Source organism: Aphis gossypii, chromosome 2 (genome assembly GCF_020184175.1).
Source record: "Aphis gossypii isolate Hap1 chromosome 2, ASM2018417v2, whole genome shotgun sequence".
NCBI lineage: Eukaryota > Metazoa > Arthropoda > Insecta > Hemiptera > Aphididae > Aphis > Aphis gossypii.
The window spans coordinates 36,747,880-36,765,265 of NC_065531.1; the positions used below are offsets into that span (position 1 = coordinate 36,747,880).

At 24.9% G+C, this 17,386-nt stretch overlaps 2 protein-coding genes and 1 non-coding gene across 4 annotated transcripts; 1 reads left to right on the plus strand and 2 right to left on the minus strand.

Moving 5' to 3' along the window:
* Positions 1-827: 827 nt before the first annotated feature.
* LOC114130357 (myosin-2 essential light chain-like) lies at positions 828-3,968 on the plus strand. 2 transcript variants are annotated; one of them, XM_027995322.2, is made up of 5 exons: positions 828-1,018; positions 1,158-1,185; positions 1,537-1,677; positions 2,326-2,490; positions 3,531-3,968. In XM_027995322.2, the coding sequence occupies exons 1-5, from the start codon at positions 1,007-1,009 to the stop codon at positions 3,635-3,637; spliced, it is 453 nt and encodes a 150-aa protein (XP_027851123.1). In that variant the 5' UTR covers positions 828-1,006; the 3' UTR covers positions 3,638-3,968. The 2 variants fall into 2 exon arrangements, with proteins under 2 accessions (XP_027851123.1, XP_027851122.1); XM_027995321.2 differs by lacking the exons at positions 828-1,018; positions 1,158-1,185 and adding an exon at positions 1,311-1,470.
* A 266-nt stretch (positions 3,969-4,234) lies between these two features.
* Positions 4,235-16,923, minus strand: LOC114130358 (protein phosphatase 1 regulatory subunit 14C). Its single transcript, XM_027995324.2, has 4 exons — positions 16,502-16,923; positions 6,781-6,879; positions 6,667-6,705; positions 4,235-5,574 (listed from the first exon to the last, which is right to left on the minus strand). Exons 1-4 carry the CDS (start codon positions 16,748-16,750, stop codon positions 5,533-5,535), a joined length of 429 nt encoding a protein of 142 aa, XP_027851125.1. The 5' UTR covers positions 16,751-16,923; the 3' UTR covers positions 4,235-5,532.
* Trnap-agg (transfer RNA proline (anticodon AGG)) lies at positions 7,796-7,867 on the minus strand. Its single transcript has one exon. It is a non-coding gene; the product is annotated as a tRNA-Pro (tRNA).
* Positions 16,924-17,386: the final 463 nt, after the last annotated feature.

The following is a 17,386-nucleotide window of genomic DNA, read 5'->3' on the forward strand; positions in this document are numbered from 1 at the left end:
GAGTATAATCCTCGGTAGTATTCTTGACTGTCACAAGGGTGGGGGTGGGGGGTAGCAGGGTGTATTCTCGTTGAGGGGCCAGGAGCTAATTCGATATTTTGATGCCGACTACGATGAATTAGATCGCTGTTTGTCGTTATATGTATATATTATCCTACAAAATTAGTGTTGCACGAGAAGTGAGAATAAAACAACAAACGTAAAACTGAGAATGCAATATACCTATGTTTTGTTTTATTATTAATTTTATAATTTTATAATTAATAACCAGTAACCACACATTTTCACTCAAAAAATAGTCTTTATCTCCAGTCGACACTCGTACGCGTACAGTTGGGTCGGTCCCGCATTCCAGTCATTCCACCACTCCCGTGAACTGGTAAATGGTAATGTCAAACGTAGGACTGTAGGAGATGAACTAATCGCTGTTTTTGTCCCAGAGTAGCGGTTGATGGAAAGTAGCAACGACGGCTATTATAATTTATAGCCTATAGCATTGATTAAATATTTAAATAATTTAATCAATGACTATGGTTGGTGAATAACCGAGTGTCCCAATGTACTTATTATCTATTATTATGTATTATTTTGAAATTTAAAAAATATTGCCCAACTATTTATAATGGACTTGACTACTTGAGCCGTTTTCTTTTATTTGCTCAACAAAATATATGTAGCCAATAGCCATAAATGTAGGTATAAAACGATAGAACAATATATTATATTATGCTCAATAAAAAGTAAATATTTATTACATATATGGATATACTGTTTGTAGTGTACGTGTTATCATTGTATAATATAGTAACTGACTAATGTCACTGTTATTTTTATAAAAATTCCATAGAAAATTGAGGCAATTGAGCAATGAATCATTCATGATTAACTTACTAGTCGACTAATGACAAAATCTTAAAACTTACGAATTAAAAAAAATATTTTCTTTTTCATCATATTATTAACATTATTATTTTTAATTCAAATAGTAGAACAAACATTTTAAACCATGAGTAAAACGGTAAGAATTAGAATATCTTCACCAATAATAAAACATTATACCTATTAACTAATAATATGTATAATATACTATATTTTCTCATCATATGCTCTTTAGTTTATTCAATGTACTAATTTAATATTAATTTGTTTACCAACAGGCGTCTTATTCGGATGAACATCTGTCTGGTAAGTAAACTGTATATTAATGAATCATAAATGTAGTACAACTAAGGTATTGACTACAATCTCATTACCTTATTTGGGTCTAATGTGAAACCCGTCCTCAAAACTAAAAGAAATTTGTGTGACAAGGTTAAAAAAGAGTGAGTGTTTTTATTAAGTACAACAGAGTACAGACATCATAGTAAAATATTCTAGTATTCTGTTGAGAGTAACTTAAAATTAATACATATTTATTTAAAATGTATTCTTATAATTATGATACTGTAAAAGTAATAACTTCAATGGATGGTAATAGTTATAAATAATTTTATTATACTTAATAATTATACTATTATAAATTGATTTTATTTTCAGAAATGCAAGAAGCATTTCAATTATTTGATATTCGAGGAGATAACAAAATACATATATCACAAATTGGCAATGCTCTGCGAGCATTAGGTCAAAACCCAACTGAATCTGATGTCAATAAATTTACTCAACAGCATAAAGCAGGTAAAATTTATGTTTATATTAAATAGGTACCTATACAAATAGAAGTATAAAGAATGACGAGTATAAAATATGATACACTTTATAAAATTTGAATTTTTGAATATAATATTTAGTAGTTTTTATTAGGAATAACCACGCCTTGATTTTTTAATTTCTTATCAATTCTTGAGAGTAAAAAGGAATCATTAATTTTTGTTTAGATATTTTAATATTAAATTAAAATTAGACTAGGTATCAGAAATATAATAATTTAATATTTAATTAAAATTAAAATATCTAAAACAAATTCTATATCATAATGTTAGGTTGAAATAAATGTTGGTTTATACAAGCTACTTAATTTTACTACATTTACATAAATGTCAGTTATATACTCTGTCCAGTAATAAAAAGTGCTGTGACCCAATGAAAATCAGTTCTTCTATGCATCCTTAATTGACACCTGTTCCACTATGGCAGGATGTTATGTAAGGATGCATTGAATTGATGGATTTTTTCATTGGTCAAAGTATGATATACATATATATTAGGTATATATTAAGCCGATTTAGTTATATTACAATTTTAGATTATTGTAAATACCTGAAGATATATATATATTATATATATTATAATAGGATAAGAAATCATAATTTTATTTTCTTACAGATGAAAGAATAACATTTGAAGTATTTTTGCCAATTTATCAGGCAATTTCAAAAAACCGATCATCAAATACTGCTGAAGATTTCAATGAAGGATTACGCCATTTTGATAAAGATGGCAATGGATATATATCGTCTGCAGAACTTCGGCATCTTCTTACAAGTTTAGGTATTTTCTTTTTTTTTATTTAACCACACAATATAAAGAAATTAAAAAATATATATATGTATATTTATATTTATTTCTTAAAAAATATTTAAACACTTTTTTTTACAAATTTTAATTGTAACCTAGTCTAGACTTCATCAAGTTTTCAGTACCTATTCATTATTCAAATAATAATTGATGAATAATGAAAATAAACTTTGCAACAATTTTTATTTTGACTACAAAATGTATAAATATTTTTTTCTTATAATGACGCTTCAAGCTTTCTCTTTAGCTATTTGAAGAAAAACTTAGTGTTGAATTTTTTTTACAATTCAAATTATAAGAAAATTTGTAGTAAATTTTCAAGTTTTTTTTTACCCTTATTTTTTTTATCAGCATTTCAAAAAAAAAAAAACATTAGAAATTTCAGTTGTCTACAAATAGCTAAAAAATTTACCATAATATTTAAAAAGTTTAACTGGGTATAGATAACATTAAAATAAAAATTTGGTAATCATTTCAAGTATTTGTAGTGATTACAACTATATAAAAAATTAATTTTGTTGAAAACTGGTTTTGCATAAGAATTCTGGGTTTTCCGTCACTTTTTTTAAAACTACTGGAAACTTCTTACTTTTGATCTCATTAATGCACCAAAGATAATTGAAGCATTATCTCAACAAGTTGTGCTGTACACACACACATCATTGTAAAATCAATGTTGTAAATTAGTAATTTATTTTTATCTCTTATATTTACATTCATTACTATAATCTGAAATGAGCTGCTCTGAACATAATTTAAGCCTCTCCAAAATGTTTATAGTTTAGCTGAAGTGAAGTTATTATTAGTTAAGATGTAACTTCGGATACTAGGTTCTTCTGTAGTAAAAGTTAAATTACACTTAAATCTCTATTATAGGATCATAGCTTTAAAAGTGTAAAAATTTAATTATTCCATTTTTACTTCTGAATTAAGTATAGGTTTTTTTGTAGTTGTCTGTACAATTTACATTCAATATATAATTTTGTTTTGTATAAATACTTTGTTGTGAATAGGTGAAAAATTGACAGATGATGAAGTTGAACAATTATTGGCTGGGCAAGAAGATTCTCAAGGAAATGTTCTTTATGAAGAATTTATTAACATGGTTATGTCAGGTTAATATATTATATTTGGAAAAATTCAATTATATTTTCCTATTTTACCAGTATTTAAACATTAACCATTTTTATACATTGAAAACCTATAAATTTATTAATATACTTTTTTTATAATTCCAACACTAACATTACTATTGTTTGCAAGTTAAATAGTTATTTTGTTATTTGATATCACATTCCATAAAAACAATAATTTTTCCAATTAATGAACCAATATGTATTGGTCAAATTGGAATATTTATACATTTTATATTTATTGTTTTTATTTTTAAGAAATTATTTTTTATTGTGTATGTTTTACTAATCAAAATAAATATTAAATTTTAATAATAACTTGAATTGTTTCATAATTCATTTATAGATTTAAGTCTGCTTATAATAGGATATATCTCTTTTATAATGGTTTTACAAAGTTGAAGAAACACAAAAGCTGTACCTGTATAAATAATATAAAAAATCAAATATATTGAGTTGGAGAAGTATTTAATTAATATTATGAATGCTCTTTTGTGTTAGTGGTAGAAGTAAGTTAATTTTATCATAATTTATTTAAAACTTGCATCAACTTATTTCTTTATAAGAAATAAAATAATAAATCATTGTTTACTATTTATATAATATATTATAACTGCTAAAATAGAAAAAATACATACATTTTTATAAATTAAAAAAACAAATGTAATTTTAAATATTTTACAACTACACCCCAATTACACAAAGAGGAATTATTGGCAACTTGTTTCTGCACAAGAAAGTGATGGCAAAGGTGAGGTTATGGGTATGAATAACATTAATAGTCATTGACATGAAAATAATTTGCTAAATAGGATAAAACGTATTGCAACTAAGTACTCTTAGCGTAAATTGACGTTTATATGTATGTAGTATTAATTTGTACAAGAACAAAAATATCACTTTCTAATATTAAAAAAAAAAAATAACAAGCAATCGACATACAGATATAAAATGCAATTTAGCTTATAATATTATATTACATACAAGTATAAGAGTTCATAATTTATGCTTAAATTTCACAGTCAATGCTGTACTAAAGTTATTTTTTTTTATATAAATTAATGAAAAATATACTATATAAATAATAAAAAAAAAAAATAACAATTAATATATATATAAATTAATAAAATACTTTTAAACTGTAATATTGTAAATATATTTTTTAACTATAATAGTTTATTCCATTATTTTATACTGTGTCTACACTATTAAGTTGAAATGTGCATTTTAATTAATAATATACTAGTAATTTAGTAAGTAAATATTACACTTTTGTTTGCAATAAAAAGATCAGTCTTAAGAACTGAGAATGTGAATGCATACCTATCATATATTTAAGTTAAAAACATATATACTTGAAAAACAAGTAAGGTACTTAACCATAAGTTCATTTATATATACAATATAATTTTATATAAATCAAACTTGTTATTACTAAATATAAAAGTATTGACAGGTTCGTGGCTAGATAATATTTATGCAAGTTGATAATTAACATTTTACTGAAACAGATGAAAATGTCCAGAACTTAATCTAAAAAGCCCCTACCACATACATAAATAGTAAAGTTTCAACATTATGAAAAATAATACAACAATTTTTTTTTTAATTGATTAAATAAAACACTGAACAAAAAGTTCAATTTGAATAAATATAAAAAAAATATTACTTTATAGTTTATACACTTTTTGCTTCTCTTTATGATGTATTACCCAAAACTACATATTTTAAATTTGGACGGTATTTTTTATTATAATTTTCTAGAATGAAAAATTCTCCAACATGCATGCTATTTAATGGGCAAGATTTGACATTTCTTGTTTGGCAGTTAAGAGGTAGCGTGGCGGATGAATAATTGTAGTTGAATTCCGCCTGTTATTATCTATAATGTTTTAATCTTTTCAAGTAATCTTTCGATGAATTCCTGTAACAAACATTTTAATAATAATCCATTAGTGTTTTTAAATACCAAAACCAAGTAAAATATAACAGAACATTATTATTATGTAAGGTATGTAAAACAAAATTGTTAACAATTGAAAGTAAATACCTATCAAATCACATAAATTTAATATATTATAAATGTAGTATAAATATACATTATACAGGGTGATTCTTTTATGATTAAACTAAACACTCGTTATTTAAAAAAATTTAAACATTTTCATTTTTTTTTTTTTTAAATTTTTAGTTAACAGTTTTTCTAAAAATATACATTTTTATTTTTTTACACTCTTATATTTAACAGTAAAACCACCATCAACTTTTGATTTTTAAATGGCAACCAATATTAAAAAATTTAAAATAGTGCTATTTCTGTAATGAGTTTTAATGTTAAAATTATTATTTTTCATTTAACCGTTAGCGAGTTTAGCTGCTCAAAGTTGAGCAGTGTGAGATTTTCAGGTGTTACTGTATTAGTAACAGAGATTATTACGGTTGTGGGGTGTTCATTATTACACTATTATTATTTGCAAATATTAGTAGTCATTGTTATTGTTTGACCCAAGGTAATAATATCCATCAATATACAACCTACAGGTACAAAGTTATTTATTCACTATCATACTTATTGTAACTATTTATAAACCATGGTCTTTAGAAATAAGAAGTATTATAAAAACCGAAAACCACCCAACTTTGAGAACCTATAACTTGCTAATGTTCAAACGAAAAATAATAATTTTAACGTTAAAATTCATAAAAAAAAAAATAGCACTATTATTTTATAATATTTTAAATATAGGTTGTCATCAAAAGTTAATAGTGGTTTCACTACCAAATATAAAATTTTTAAAAAGTTAACACTTCGAAATAACGAGAGTTAAATGTTAAAAGAATCATCTTACTTATATATCTAAGAACTAGACACTTTTGATAAGTATGTCTATTTATATTTTTTTATAAATGCATAAATAAAACCTATCTAATTAAAATAATGATTATATATACATACATAATTTATATAATAGTAAATTATACTTAAGGTTAAGTATATTAATTTAATTTTACATACTTTGATATTTTCCTTAGATTTTGCTGATGACAAGAGTTTCTGAAAAATAAATTTAGTTAATTTTAAGTAAAAACAATGACATATTCATAAATATTTAAAATAATTATTTATTACTTGAAGAAATTGTGTACGTTGACAGTCGTCATCCATATCTAATAGATCATCTATATCAACTTCCACTTCACACTCTATTCCTTCAACTGCTGGGTCTCTCTGGAATAAACCATGTACATTTTATGTCATTATGTCATTTATAATTCTTATAGGCTACATGAAACACATTTTTACAGTTTCATATATTATAATCAATATTACAAATTAAAACATTTAAGAGTCAAGAGAACATTATACTCATGTATTATTTCTGTCTTACCAACTACCAAATTTGAGTTCAACGGAATTCATTTTATGCAATTAGCTTTGATATTAGAGTCAATTTATTTATTAATTATTATAAAACTTAAAGATAAAAATATTATTTAAAGTATTATGAAAGTTTTTATTTATATTTATATTTTTAAATGAATTTAAATCATTTTAAAGTTTTAATACTTTACATATCTATAAGTTAGTATAGTTAGTTATTATAATAGATGTTCTAGAATCTAGATTGAAGCTAATAGCATAAAATGGTTTCTGCTGAATGCAAATTTGCTATGATAGTCATATTCATTAGAAGGACGGATACAATACATCTTAGAAAACACAGTCTTAAAGTCTCAAAAATATCTAGCAACTTAAGAAGTGACCTTTCTAGTTTCAAATAATATAATATAGTTTCTATACTTATTGGGTCGTAGTGGTATAATATTATAATAAAATTATATATTTTATATAACCTAATCATTATTATAAATTTTAACTAGGTAATATTGTATTTATTTTATAAATTAATATTTTTTTTATAATTAAAAAAATAAGAACTACAAGTAATTTTTTTTCTTACTAGTTTCAAGTTTCAGCAAACAATTGTTATACTTAAAGTAAACTAGAAGTAGTTTTAATATTTAAAAAAACTATTTAATTATTAGTAGTTCGAAAAACTTTCTGTAAAGACTACATTTGTGTACATTTATAGTAAGGATTTATGTGATTTAAAAATGATTTAGAAAAATTGCAAAAATTCATTGGGCTCGTCCGGGATTTGAACCCGGGACCTCTCGCACCCTAAGCGAAAATCATACCCCTAGACCAACGAGCCGCTTGTCTGAAAAAGAACATAGTAATTCTATATAAATGTAAAATAACCTATAAAAGCTAGTATTCATTATTACATTTTACTATAATATAAGAATATTAGTAAAGTACTTCGTTACAATACATGTATGAATAAAGCAACTGGATTTAATTTATATAATTTATATAAAAGAAAATAGGAAATAAAATCAATGATTCACCTTTGATATGTTACTTAACCTAAATCCTATATTATAATTATTACGAATAAATTATAATATATTCAGTGGTGGATTCAGGGGAGGGGCACGGGGGCATGTGCGATATGCCCCACTGTCAATTTTCTATCGACATTTGTTTTATGTTACTACGGTCTACGACTTACGAGTATCATACAAAAGAAAAATGAGAATCTATAAAAATATTTGTAGGTACTTATTATAAATACTACATAATAATTGTACGTATAAGAACTTGGGTATATATATAAATTATTATTTTGGTGTGTGATATTATGGAATCTACATTATATTAAATATATTACCAAGTACCAATTTTGTTTAAAAGTAAGAGTATGTATTATTAATTTTGATTAAAGAATCATTATATTATATTACAATTTATATTATGTGCCCCCCTATCAAATTATCCAAGATTCGCCCCTATAATATTGTACAATAAATTAACTACTTATTCAACACTTATAAGTAGTTTATATCGGAAAATCTATAGCCAGCGGAGTCGATGGGTACCTAGCACGACTGTAGATAGGAGATATAAAGAGTAAGATGCTATCTACAGCCTTGGTACCTAGATAATATAATAAACACTAAAAAAATAAAAAAAAATATTTTTTTTTTAAACAGTATTATTGTAGTCGGCGGATTGAATAAACGCTCGTCGCCCAAAAATTCTGCCATAGAGAACTGAGAAAACACTAAAAAACTATAATTAAAACTAGTGACTACTATAATAATAATTATAGTTACGACTTATAAGTTTATAACGTTCTTTCTTCTTATAATTTATTTAATAATATAAAACGTTGTGTTATTGTCAAGAATCAAAGTTAGAGTGGGGAAAGTGTGACTAAACCACTGCATTTTATTTTTACATACAGATTGGTCATTTTTCTGGTTGTAGTCTAATCTAAATGTCTGATAATCTGCATATTATTAAAAAAAAATAGTTTATAATGTTTATATTCGTTATACATTTTTGTAATTTTATTGACTATGGCCTATGATAATTGTTAATAAAAACTAAAGAGTATTTATAACAATAAAATTGATACACCTATAATGTTTAGTTATCTAAGTAAGATATAGATTCTATCTAATAAAGCAGTGATATACAATAACACCACATTACACCATTGTATACGCTTTAAAAAGAAAACTCCAAAACTATAAATTATTTTATTCTACAATCAAGAAATGAAATAAGTTTTCATTTGACAGAAGAGTGAAGACTATAAAATAGTTTTGTGTGAGCATCAATTAATTCAAATTATAATAACATGATAAATATTAATTATAGGTACCTACCTATTAAAACTATTTTAAATTATAATTATATTAAAATAGGAATGCGATTGAAAGTGGAACCCACAGGAGGCGTGACTAGATTTTTTTATGGGGAGGGCTAAACGACTTTAACTTGAAGTTATTGAAAATTAAAAAAATTAATAAACACTTTTAATAATAATTTTTTAACTCAAATATACAACTAATAACAAGAAATATATGAATTAAACAATTAAAATTCATAAGAAAATTTCAACACTTCAAAACAATATATAAAAGTAGAGCCAGTAGAAGGGGGGGGGGCTATTATAGTCCTAACAACAACTCATATTTCCGCACAAAGACAACTCATTTGCGCACAATTTTCGAACAATCGAAACCTTTTTTTGGAGAAATAATTTTATCACGTATAGGCCGTATAATAATATATTTTTTAATAGTACATTGTATAATACATAACTTGCGTACCTTTTCAAATTTTTGAATTGGTCATTAGTTCATTACTGATGGTGTAACATTATTATACTCAAACAACACTTTCTTTCACCCTTTATGGCTTAAAACTTTCTTTTTTTTTGGGGGGGGGTTTAAATCGACGACGCCACGGGGACTGCTTGCGCATTACTTCCGTGAAGACTTTCTGTCTAATCATAACCTAACCTTTTAGATTGATCGACAATTTGTTCATTATTATTATTTACAATAACACTAGAATTACAAAATGTATTAGTAAATCGAAAATTAAAATATCCTCTTTATAATTGCCTGTAGTATTTCCCAAAATGTGTAATTATTTAATAAACAAGGTTTTTTTTTGTGTAAACAAATAGCATCCATTGTTAATATGTCGCAATCAGAAACTAAACTTAAGTGTATAACTTATAAGGTTAATCAATCATCGCTGGAACCATTAATAAATATAATGTAAAAAATATAGTACCTAATAAAGATTAAAGCTTGTCCCACAGTCCACACTCCCAGGGCCGGATTTAAGCGCAGGCTGTATAGGCTGCAGCCTATGGGCTCGCATCACAACAGGACCCTCACCACACATCACACAACTAAATAAAAACCCTCTGGTAGGGCCCACACCACAATTGAGCTTGGGGCCTACATATCCTAATTCCAGCCCTGAACACTCCTACACGGCTCGTGTACTTGCTGTGTCTGGGCAATCATGGTAATCGCGATTATTATAATTTATATTATTGATAAGTGATAGGAAATAAGGATTAAAAATTTAAGTTATACTTTAAAAATAATACACGGACACCGGGACAGCCTGTACAAGCACCTAAAATTGTACCAACAAGTTGGTTTTCATTGTTCACAACTTTGCATGCAAATGAGTTATCTTAAATTTAAAAAATATATTATTATGTGTCTAGTCTATAGCCCATTTAACCCTCACCCCAAGGGCGCCCGCAGAAATTTTCACCGGGGGGGGGCAAGGTGTATATTATACATATATGCTAGGTTAAGTTAGGTAAAATTCTGTAGTAGGTATACAAACATTGGCAACAAAAGCAAGGGCTATGGCCCCTCCTGCCCTCCCCCTGCGGATGCTCACCCCACGGCTACGCAACTGGGAATGCATATTCTTGGAATTTCAACATTTTGTTTAATAATAGTTCTTTTATTGCTATTCATGCTGATATATAAAGCGTTTATAAAATATCAATATTTTTATTATAAAGTTTATTATAATTTTTTTTTTTTTTTGTAAAATATATTTTTGATGTTAATACATAAAACATTTGTTAATTGTTATAACTTATAAGTTTTTATAAATAGGTACTTTAATCTTCAAGTAAATTTTTAAAAACAGATTTGCAACTTTTTACATTTAGTATTGGATATTTGTCTTGTGCCAAATATATTTTTAATAAATTTAACACATACTGACATACACTCATACACAATTATCATGCGTAGAAAATCTTCTTATAAACAATTTCATTTTTTAGTATATTTTAAGATAACCATAAAATCATTTAATCTAATATTAAATTTGAATAGTGGAAATTGCCAATTAAAAATATATTATAAATATACACAAATATTAATATTATAATGTTTTCGTGAAAATTTAAAACAAGATAACTTAAAAATGTGATTTAACTGTGATTTGAAAAGCAGTTTGACGTAAGGCAACAAGGGTCTGTCAGACCCAATTTAAATATTGATTACACTACATGTTTCAAACTTTTAATAACAATTTATTCTCAAACGGTTATAGTTATTGTAAATATAAACTTTATACGGACTTGAAATATTCGTTATTACGTTTAATCTTCTATAAACAATGAATTAAATTAAACTACAAATAAAATTACACTTATACAGTAGCTACTAACTTACTAAAATAATATTGATCTATATTATATTTATAGATACTTAATAACTTATTAAGTTGATGAGCATTTATAGTATAGGTAATAGTAACGTATGAGCATCACGAACGCACGGTAAAATATTATTTAAAATTATTTTGTAAGAAATTTATTTAACAAGTCGTATTTCAAAATAGAAAAATAAATTACATAAGGGAAGTTGCCCAGTGGCGGCACCTCAGAAACTTATATAGTGATATAAATAAATTATAAAATATCCTCATTAATAGAGGCTGACACACCCTATGAATCGTTTTTCGTAAGCCTAATGGCTAATGTACACTCGAAACCGTTGCAAACTACTATACACAAATACCTTGTATTGATTTATTAGTACTTACTATTACTTGTACAGTATTGTATCTACTATACTTATCTTCAATTAAAACTTTTAAGTATGTTTTGTGTCTATAACATTTTAAAAGAAAGTTGATGCAAGAGTATAACCGTATAATTCATATATTTTTTATTTATTACGTATCAGAATAAGTATTTTTAACTATTACAACTCTCTTATATAGTTTCTACTTAAATTTAATATCTCAGGTCAGAGACTGATGTATTTATATGTAAAATACAAATTGACCGAGTGCCATAGTTTTTATTATTATTATTATTATTATTATTATTATTAATATAATTGCTTTAGAACAGTATGGTCCCCAAACTGTGCGCTGCGAGCACTTCTTAAGGGCACCGCGGTCTACTGCTCATAATAAATAATTTAAAATGATAGAATTTATTTTTGTTCCGTATTTCATGGTATTCACAGCAGATCACCGCGAAAAAAAAAGGAACCGTTGTTTTAGAATAAAACATTTTTATGGTTCAAAATTGTATGCGTTTAAAAATATGAATATTTATTTAACGATAAATACAAGCTAAGATCTAGATATATTACATTATTATAAAAACGAAAGGGAATCATAAAAAATTTAAAAAATAGTATAAGATTTTTTTTTTCGAAATATTTTCTTTTTAAACATCACAGTTTAAAAATTATAAGTTGACTAACTTACGACATTATACAAAATTATGAACGATAAAAAAATGGCATTTCTAATGATTTTAAAAGGAGTATTTGTAGTAGAATAATTTTCTAAGAATTTAAATAGGTATATATAAATTAAATTTAAGAATCAGTTTCGAACTAGACAATAGAAGTTTTTAACCAATTCGTAGTTAAAGTGTAAAAATAAAACTATAATATTAATAAAATTCATAGTTAATTATTAAGACGAATATTACAACTTAAACATGGCTACTCCAAAACATGACATTATTCCACCATACTGTTACATGGTGCATAGGACCGTATTACTGCCTGTAGGCTGTTTAGGCTAAAGCCTAGAGCGGCAAGTTTTAACGGTCGAAATGAAATAACAAATTTTACCTATGTAAATTAGGTGGTAAATTTATTTTAGCCTATGGGCGGCAAAAACCTTAACCCGTACCTGAATTGGTGCATGTTCGAGGCTAAAAACATTCTATCTGTTCCTCTACATTTTTTATTGCTTCATTTTGTCAAATCCTACTTTCTCTCAACATTTTGTTTGCGGGCTCTTGAGTTTAGGGTCCACGAAATTACATCTAAGATTAACTTGGTTATCTTGAAATCCATGTTGCAAGTTAGCATAAGCTTTCTAGCTGTTAGAAAAAATGATAGAACCATGTCTTATATATTGATTAATATTATATAATACATTATAATACCAATGTTATTTCTAATCGATTTATCATACTATGAAACATTTTTTAGTTTTACGGCTTATACCACTGAACATCCATTGTTGAGATTATTTTTGCCATGCATTATTTTTCTGGCATTCAAAAAGACTTTCATGTATATATTTAAACTAATAAATTTGTATAGTGAGGAGATAACAAATTTGAGTTATCAAAAAACTTTTTTTTTTAAAAGTCAATTAATTTTTTTTTATGCATTTTTTGTCAAATTAGACAATTTTTACCTACAACATAAGATTTTCACTTATGAAATAAGTAGGTACAATTAATTATCAATTCTTGAAACGTTTATAGATATTTGTAATTTTCCAGGGGTTTTTAAATTGCTAAAAATGCTTGAAAACTTAACACAAGATCTCACATAAGCTATTCATATACAGACATGTAAAATAATTAAAATTCATAGGTACACCTTATTTTTATGAATTGAAAATGAGCAAAATTTTTATTTTACAGATATTTTAAGTTCAGATGAATATAATATATAGGGAACGACATATTATATATATTATATATTTAATCTACGATCAACAAAATTTATCATTTTGTTTCAAAAATATTATTAGTATAGTAGGGATATAAAAGTGTACGAGTATTATTATATTTTCAAATATAATGCTTTTAGCAAAAATAAATTCAACCTACGCAGTAATATAAATAGTAAAATAAATTACTTTACCAAATAATAGCTATTTAAAAATATATCCTGAAATATACTTAGTTAGGTATATTAGCATATCACCGATTTCAAATTTGACACATCCATTATAGGGCTCAATATTCGGGCTAATCTACATCTAATGTACAACAAAATGATACCTATTTGTTACAATGCTACCTGTTTATTTTTGAAAGAATAATTAATTTATGACATTGAAAAAAATTATAAACGGTAGATCGATAAGTCATGTCGTAATCAGTGGCGCCAGATACCTTAAAAAATGACAATACTTTATATAGGTACTATGTTATAATACAAGTACAAAAGAAAAGTAAAATAATTGTACTTGTACAATAACAATAGAATATAGTAGACTTAAGTTACGTAATGAAATCTAAAAGGAAAATGACTCATTGAATTTATGAATGGTTACAAGTTATAAATTATGATGCGTATGGGGTACCGGTAAGTTTTCAATATTGATTTTAAAATATGGCACTTAACTTATCAATTAAAAAAAATATATATATTAAAATATTGACTACGTATAAAATTACATTAAATTCGAAACTAATTTATTTGTATTATTTTCTAGTTTCTACTATATTAATACCTAGCTAGAATAAATTAAAAAATATTAATAGTCACACAACAAATATAAGGGAGTGTATGCGTATTTCATAAGCATAACCCTTTATCATTTAGTTTTTAAATAAAGGTTTAGATTAAAAACAGAATTTTATGAACGTATTGAAAATAAAAATAATATAATGTAATTTGAGTTTTAACATTTTATAAATTATAATAAATAATAATTATACCTATTTCGATTTGTTTTTAATAATCAGATATTAAGTTAAATTTTATAATTAATAAAAATAAAAATCATAAAAATAATATCTTTCCAACCCGTGCATAAATTGCAAGTAAATTATAAACATGCTTTTCATTTTAATAACTTTTTTCACAAATTCACAAATTCACAATGTTACTTTTTGTTTATGTTTAACTGAATAGTGAATATAATATAACATTTTAAATAAATAATAAAAAAAATGTAATTACCAACCAGACAAAACTATTTTCATTGATAAGAAAGAATTATTTTTTGTAAACAAACTCATCTATATTTATCTTAAAAACTAATATACATACCGATTAATTTTAAACTTGTAATAAAAATTGCCTACAAAATATAACTCAGTCTATTTTGTTTACTTGTTTACAACATAGCTTATTACGATTTACGAACTATACGGTTAACTGGTTTTAGTTGACTACAGTCAATAATATTTAGGAATTTTCAGGGGTCAGTCAACCATAATGACTCATAAATTAAAAATAATCACTTAATATTAATCATACGTTCATTATGCGTTGCATTTGCTGATTTATGTTTAAACAGTAATTTATAAAGTGTTTCACTAATTATTGTTTCACATAGAAACTTGGTATAAATTTAAAAACGGATTAAAAATAGTATAAACATAAGGTAGAGAAAGCTATTATTATTTATTGTTATGCTTCTATGACTCAGGCGAACAAAAGATTACGAAAAGTAATTGTTTCTGGACAATACAATTATTAAAATAACAATTTTAAAATTATACTTTTATACATAATATTGTTTTTTTAATTTTTAAGGCTAATAACAATAATTTAATCGTAATAATAAAAGTAAAACTTTTGGAAACTCTAAAATAATTAATTCATAAAATAATAAAATTATATACGGCATTGATTGTACTGATTATAGGTACCTATAGATACAGCTATAATATTAAACTTACACACGTCTAATATGACAAATATTTAATGAATATGAGAAAGTGAAAACCCAAAAAAAATTAATCTCTATGTATTTAAAATCATTTAAAATTTTTTTTCTGACATTTTAGTACCTATTATAATAATTAATAAAAAATATTAGTTTAGATTTATTTTATATAATATGATATACTAATATGGAGTTTATGGATTAGGTAAAATATATTTATCTTTACCCAACCAATATCTAAAAGTTAATAAATATTTTATAGGAACTCAAATTAATTATAAAAGAAAGAATATTTCTAAGCAATTATAATTTGTTAAGAAAAAGTCAGGTACCTACAACAAAAATAATTTAACAATTGGTATGTTTTTTATACCTACCTATTTATTATCAAATCAAAATTGAACTCAATGAAATACCAAATAAATGATTGAAATTAAAAATAATAACCTAGTAACTAGTTAAACATCAATTTCTACTTAGTTGTCTAATACTCTAATACAATATTATTAATTTATTCTGGGCTATGTATATTAATAAATAATTGATTATTACTTACTTTTGGTAAATCATAAAGTTTTTGCAATTCTTCTAATAACCACATTTCGACTGCTAAACGTTTCCTTATTAAGCTCATTTGGTGGGCACCGTACTTGGCTGTTAAAAATTTTTCTCTTTTTTCTTTTACTTCTACTTTTTCAGTAAAATTGACATGTAAACCAGACTTTGCTGGACTTCTATTACCCGAAACAGCACTAGAAGGCTTTGCAGAACTACTATTATATGTTGAGGCTAAACTACACTCCATATTGACTAAGAAAATATAATTTAAATTTAGAACACTAAATTTTTGTGTTAAAAAGTAAATGACTAGTTAATTAAAAGGTAATTAAAACAATTATTGATAAATGTTACAATAAATTTGACGTAAAACAATAAAAATATCCAATACTACAATACTATTAAATATAACAGATCTTAACAAAAACGAATAAATGAAAAAAATATTAAAATACAAAAAAAAAAAATTTAAAACGTAACAATAAAAATATATAAATTACTATTCTCATAAATGTATAAGAAATCTGAAATTCAATTACACATTACCGCGTTATCAGACTAGACTAATATTATGCTAAATAATCATACACAATAAATATGGTAGTACTCAGTTGGTTGGCTAGACGTGTTTGACAGAAAGCCAAATTACCAGATTATATTCCAGTGTAGCCAATGAGAACAGTTTGGAAAAAATAGATTTGAATTTACATAGGTATTAGCACGGTTATTAGTAGTAGAACAAAAATAATAAATAATAGGTAACAAGTAACAACTAACAAATTAAAGATGGTAGGAAAAAAAGAACAAATTGAAATATTTAAAATAAAACCTATATTAACACTGTACGATATGTTATGATCTAAATATTATAAAAATAAACTAT

Bases quoted from the DNA above. Each gene is read 5' to 3' on its own strand.
- LOC114130357 (XM_027995321.2), top strand. From the start codon at position 1,422: ATGTATTCTTATAATTATGATACTGTAAAAGTAATAACTTCAATGGAT. The intron at 1,471-1,536 runs GTAATAGTTATA...TTTTATTTTCAG, and splicing joins AGTAATAACTTCAATGGATG to AAATGCAAGAAGCATTTCAA. The intron at 1,678-2,325 runs GTAAAATTTATG...ATTTTCTTACAG, and splicing joins TACTCAACAGCATAAAGCAG to ATGAAAGAATAACATTTGAA.
- LOC114130358 (XM_027995324.2), bottom strand. From the start codon at position 16,750: ATGGAGTGTAGTTTAGCCTCAACATATAATAGTAGTTCTGCAAAGCCT. The intron at 6,880-16,501 runs GTAAGTAATAAT...GGTTTATTCCAG, and splicing joins AACTTTATGATTTACCAAAA to AGAGACCCAGCAGTTGAAGG. The intron at 6,706-6,780 runs GTAATAAATAAT...TTTATTTTTCAG, and splicing joins AACGTACACAATTTCTTCAA to AAACTCTTGTCATCAGCAAA.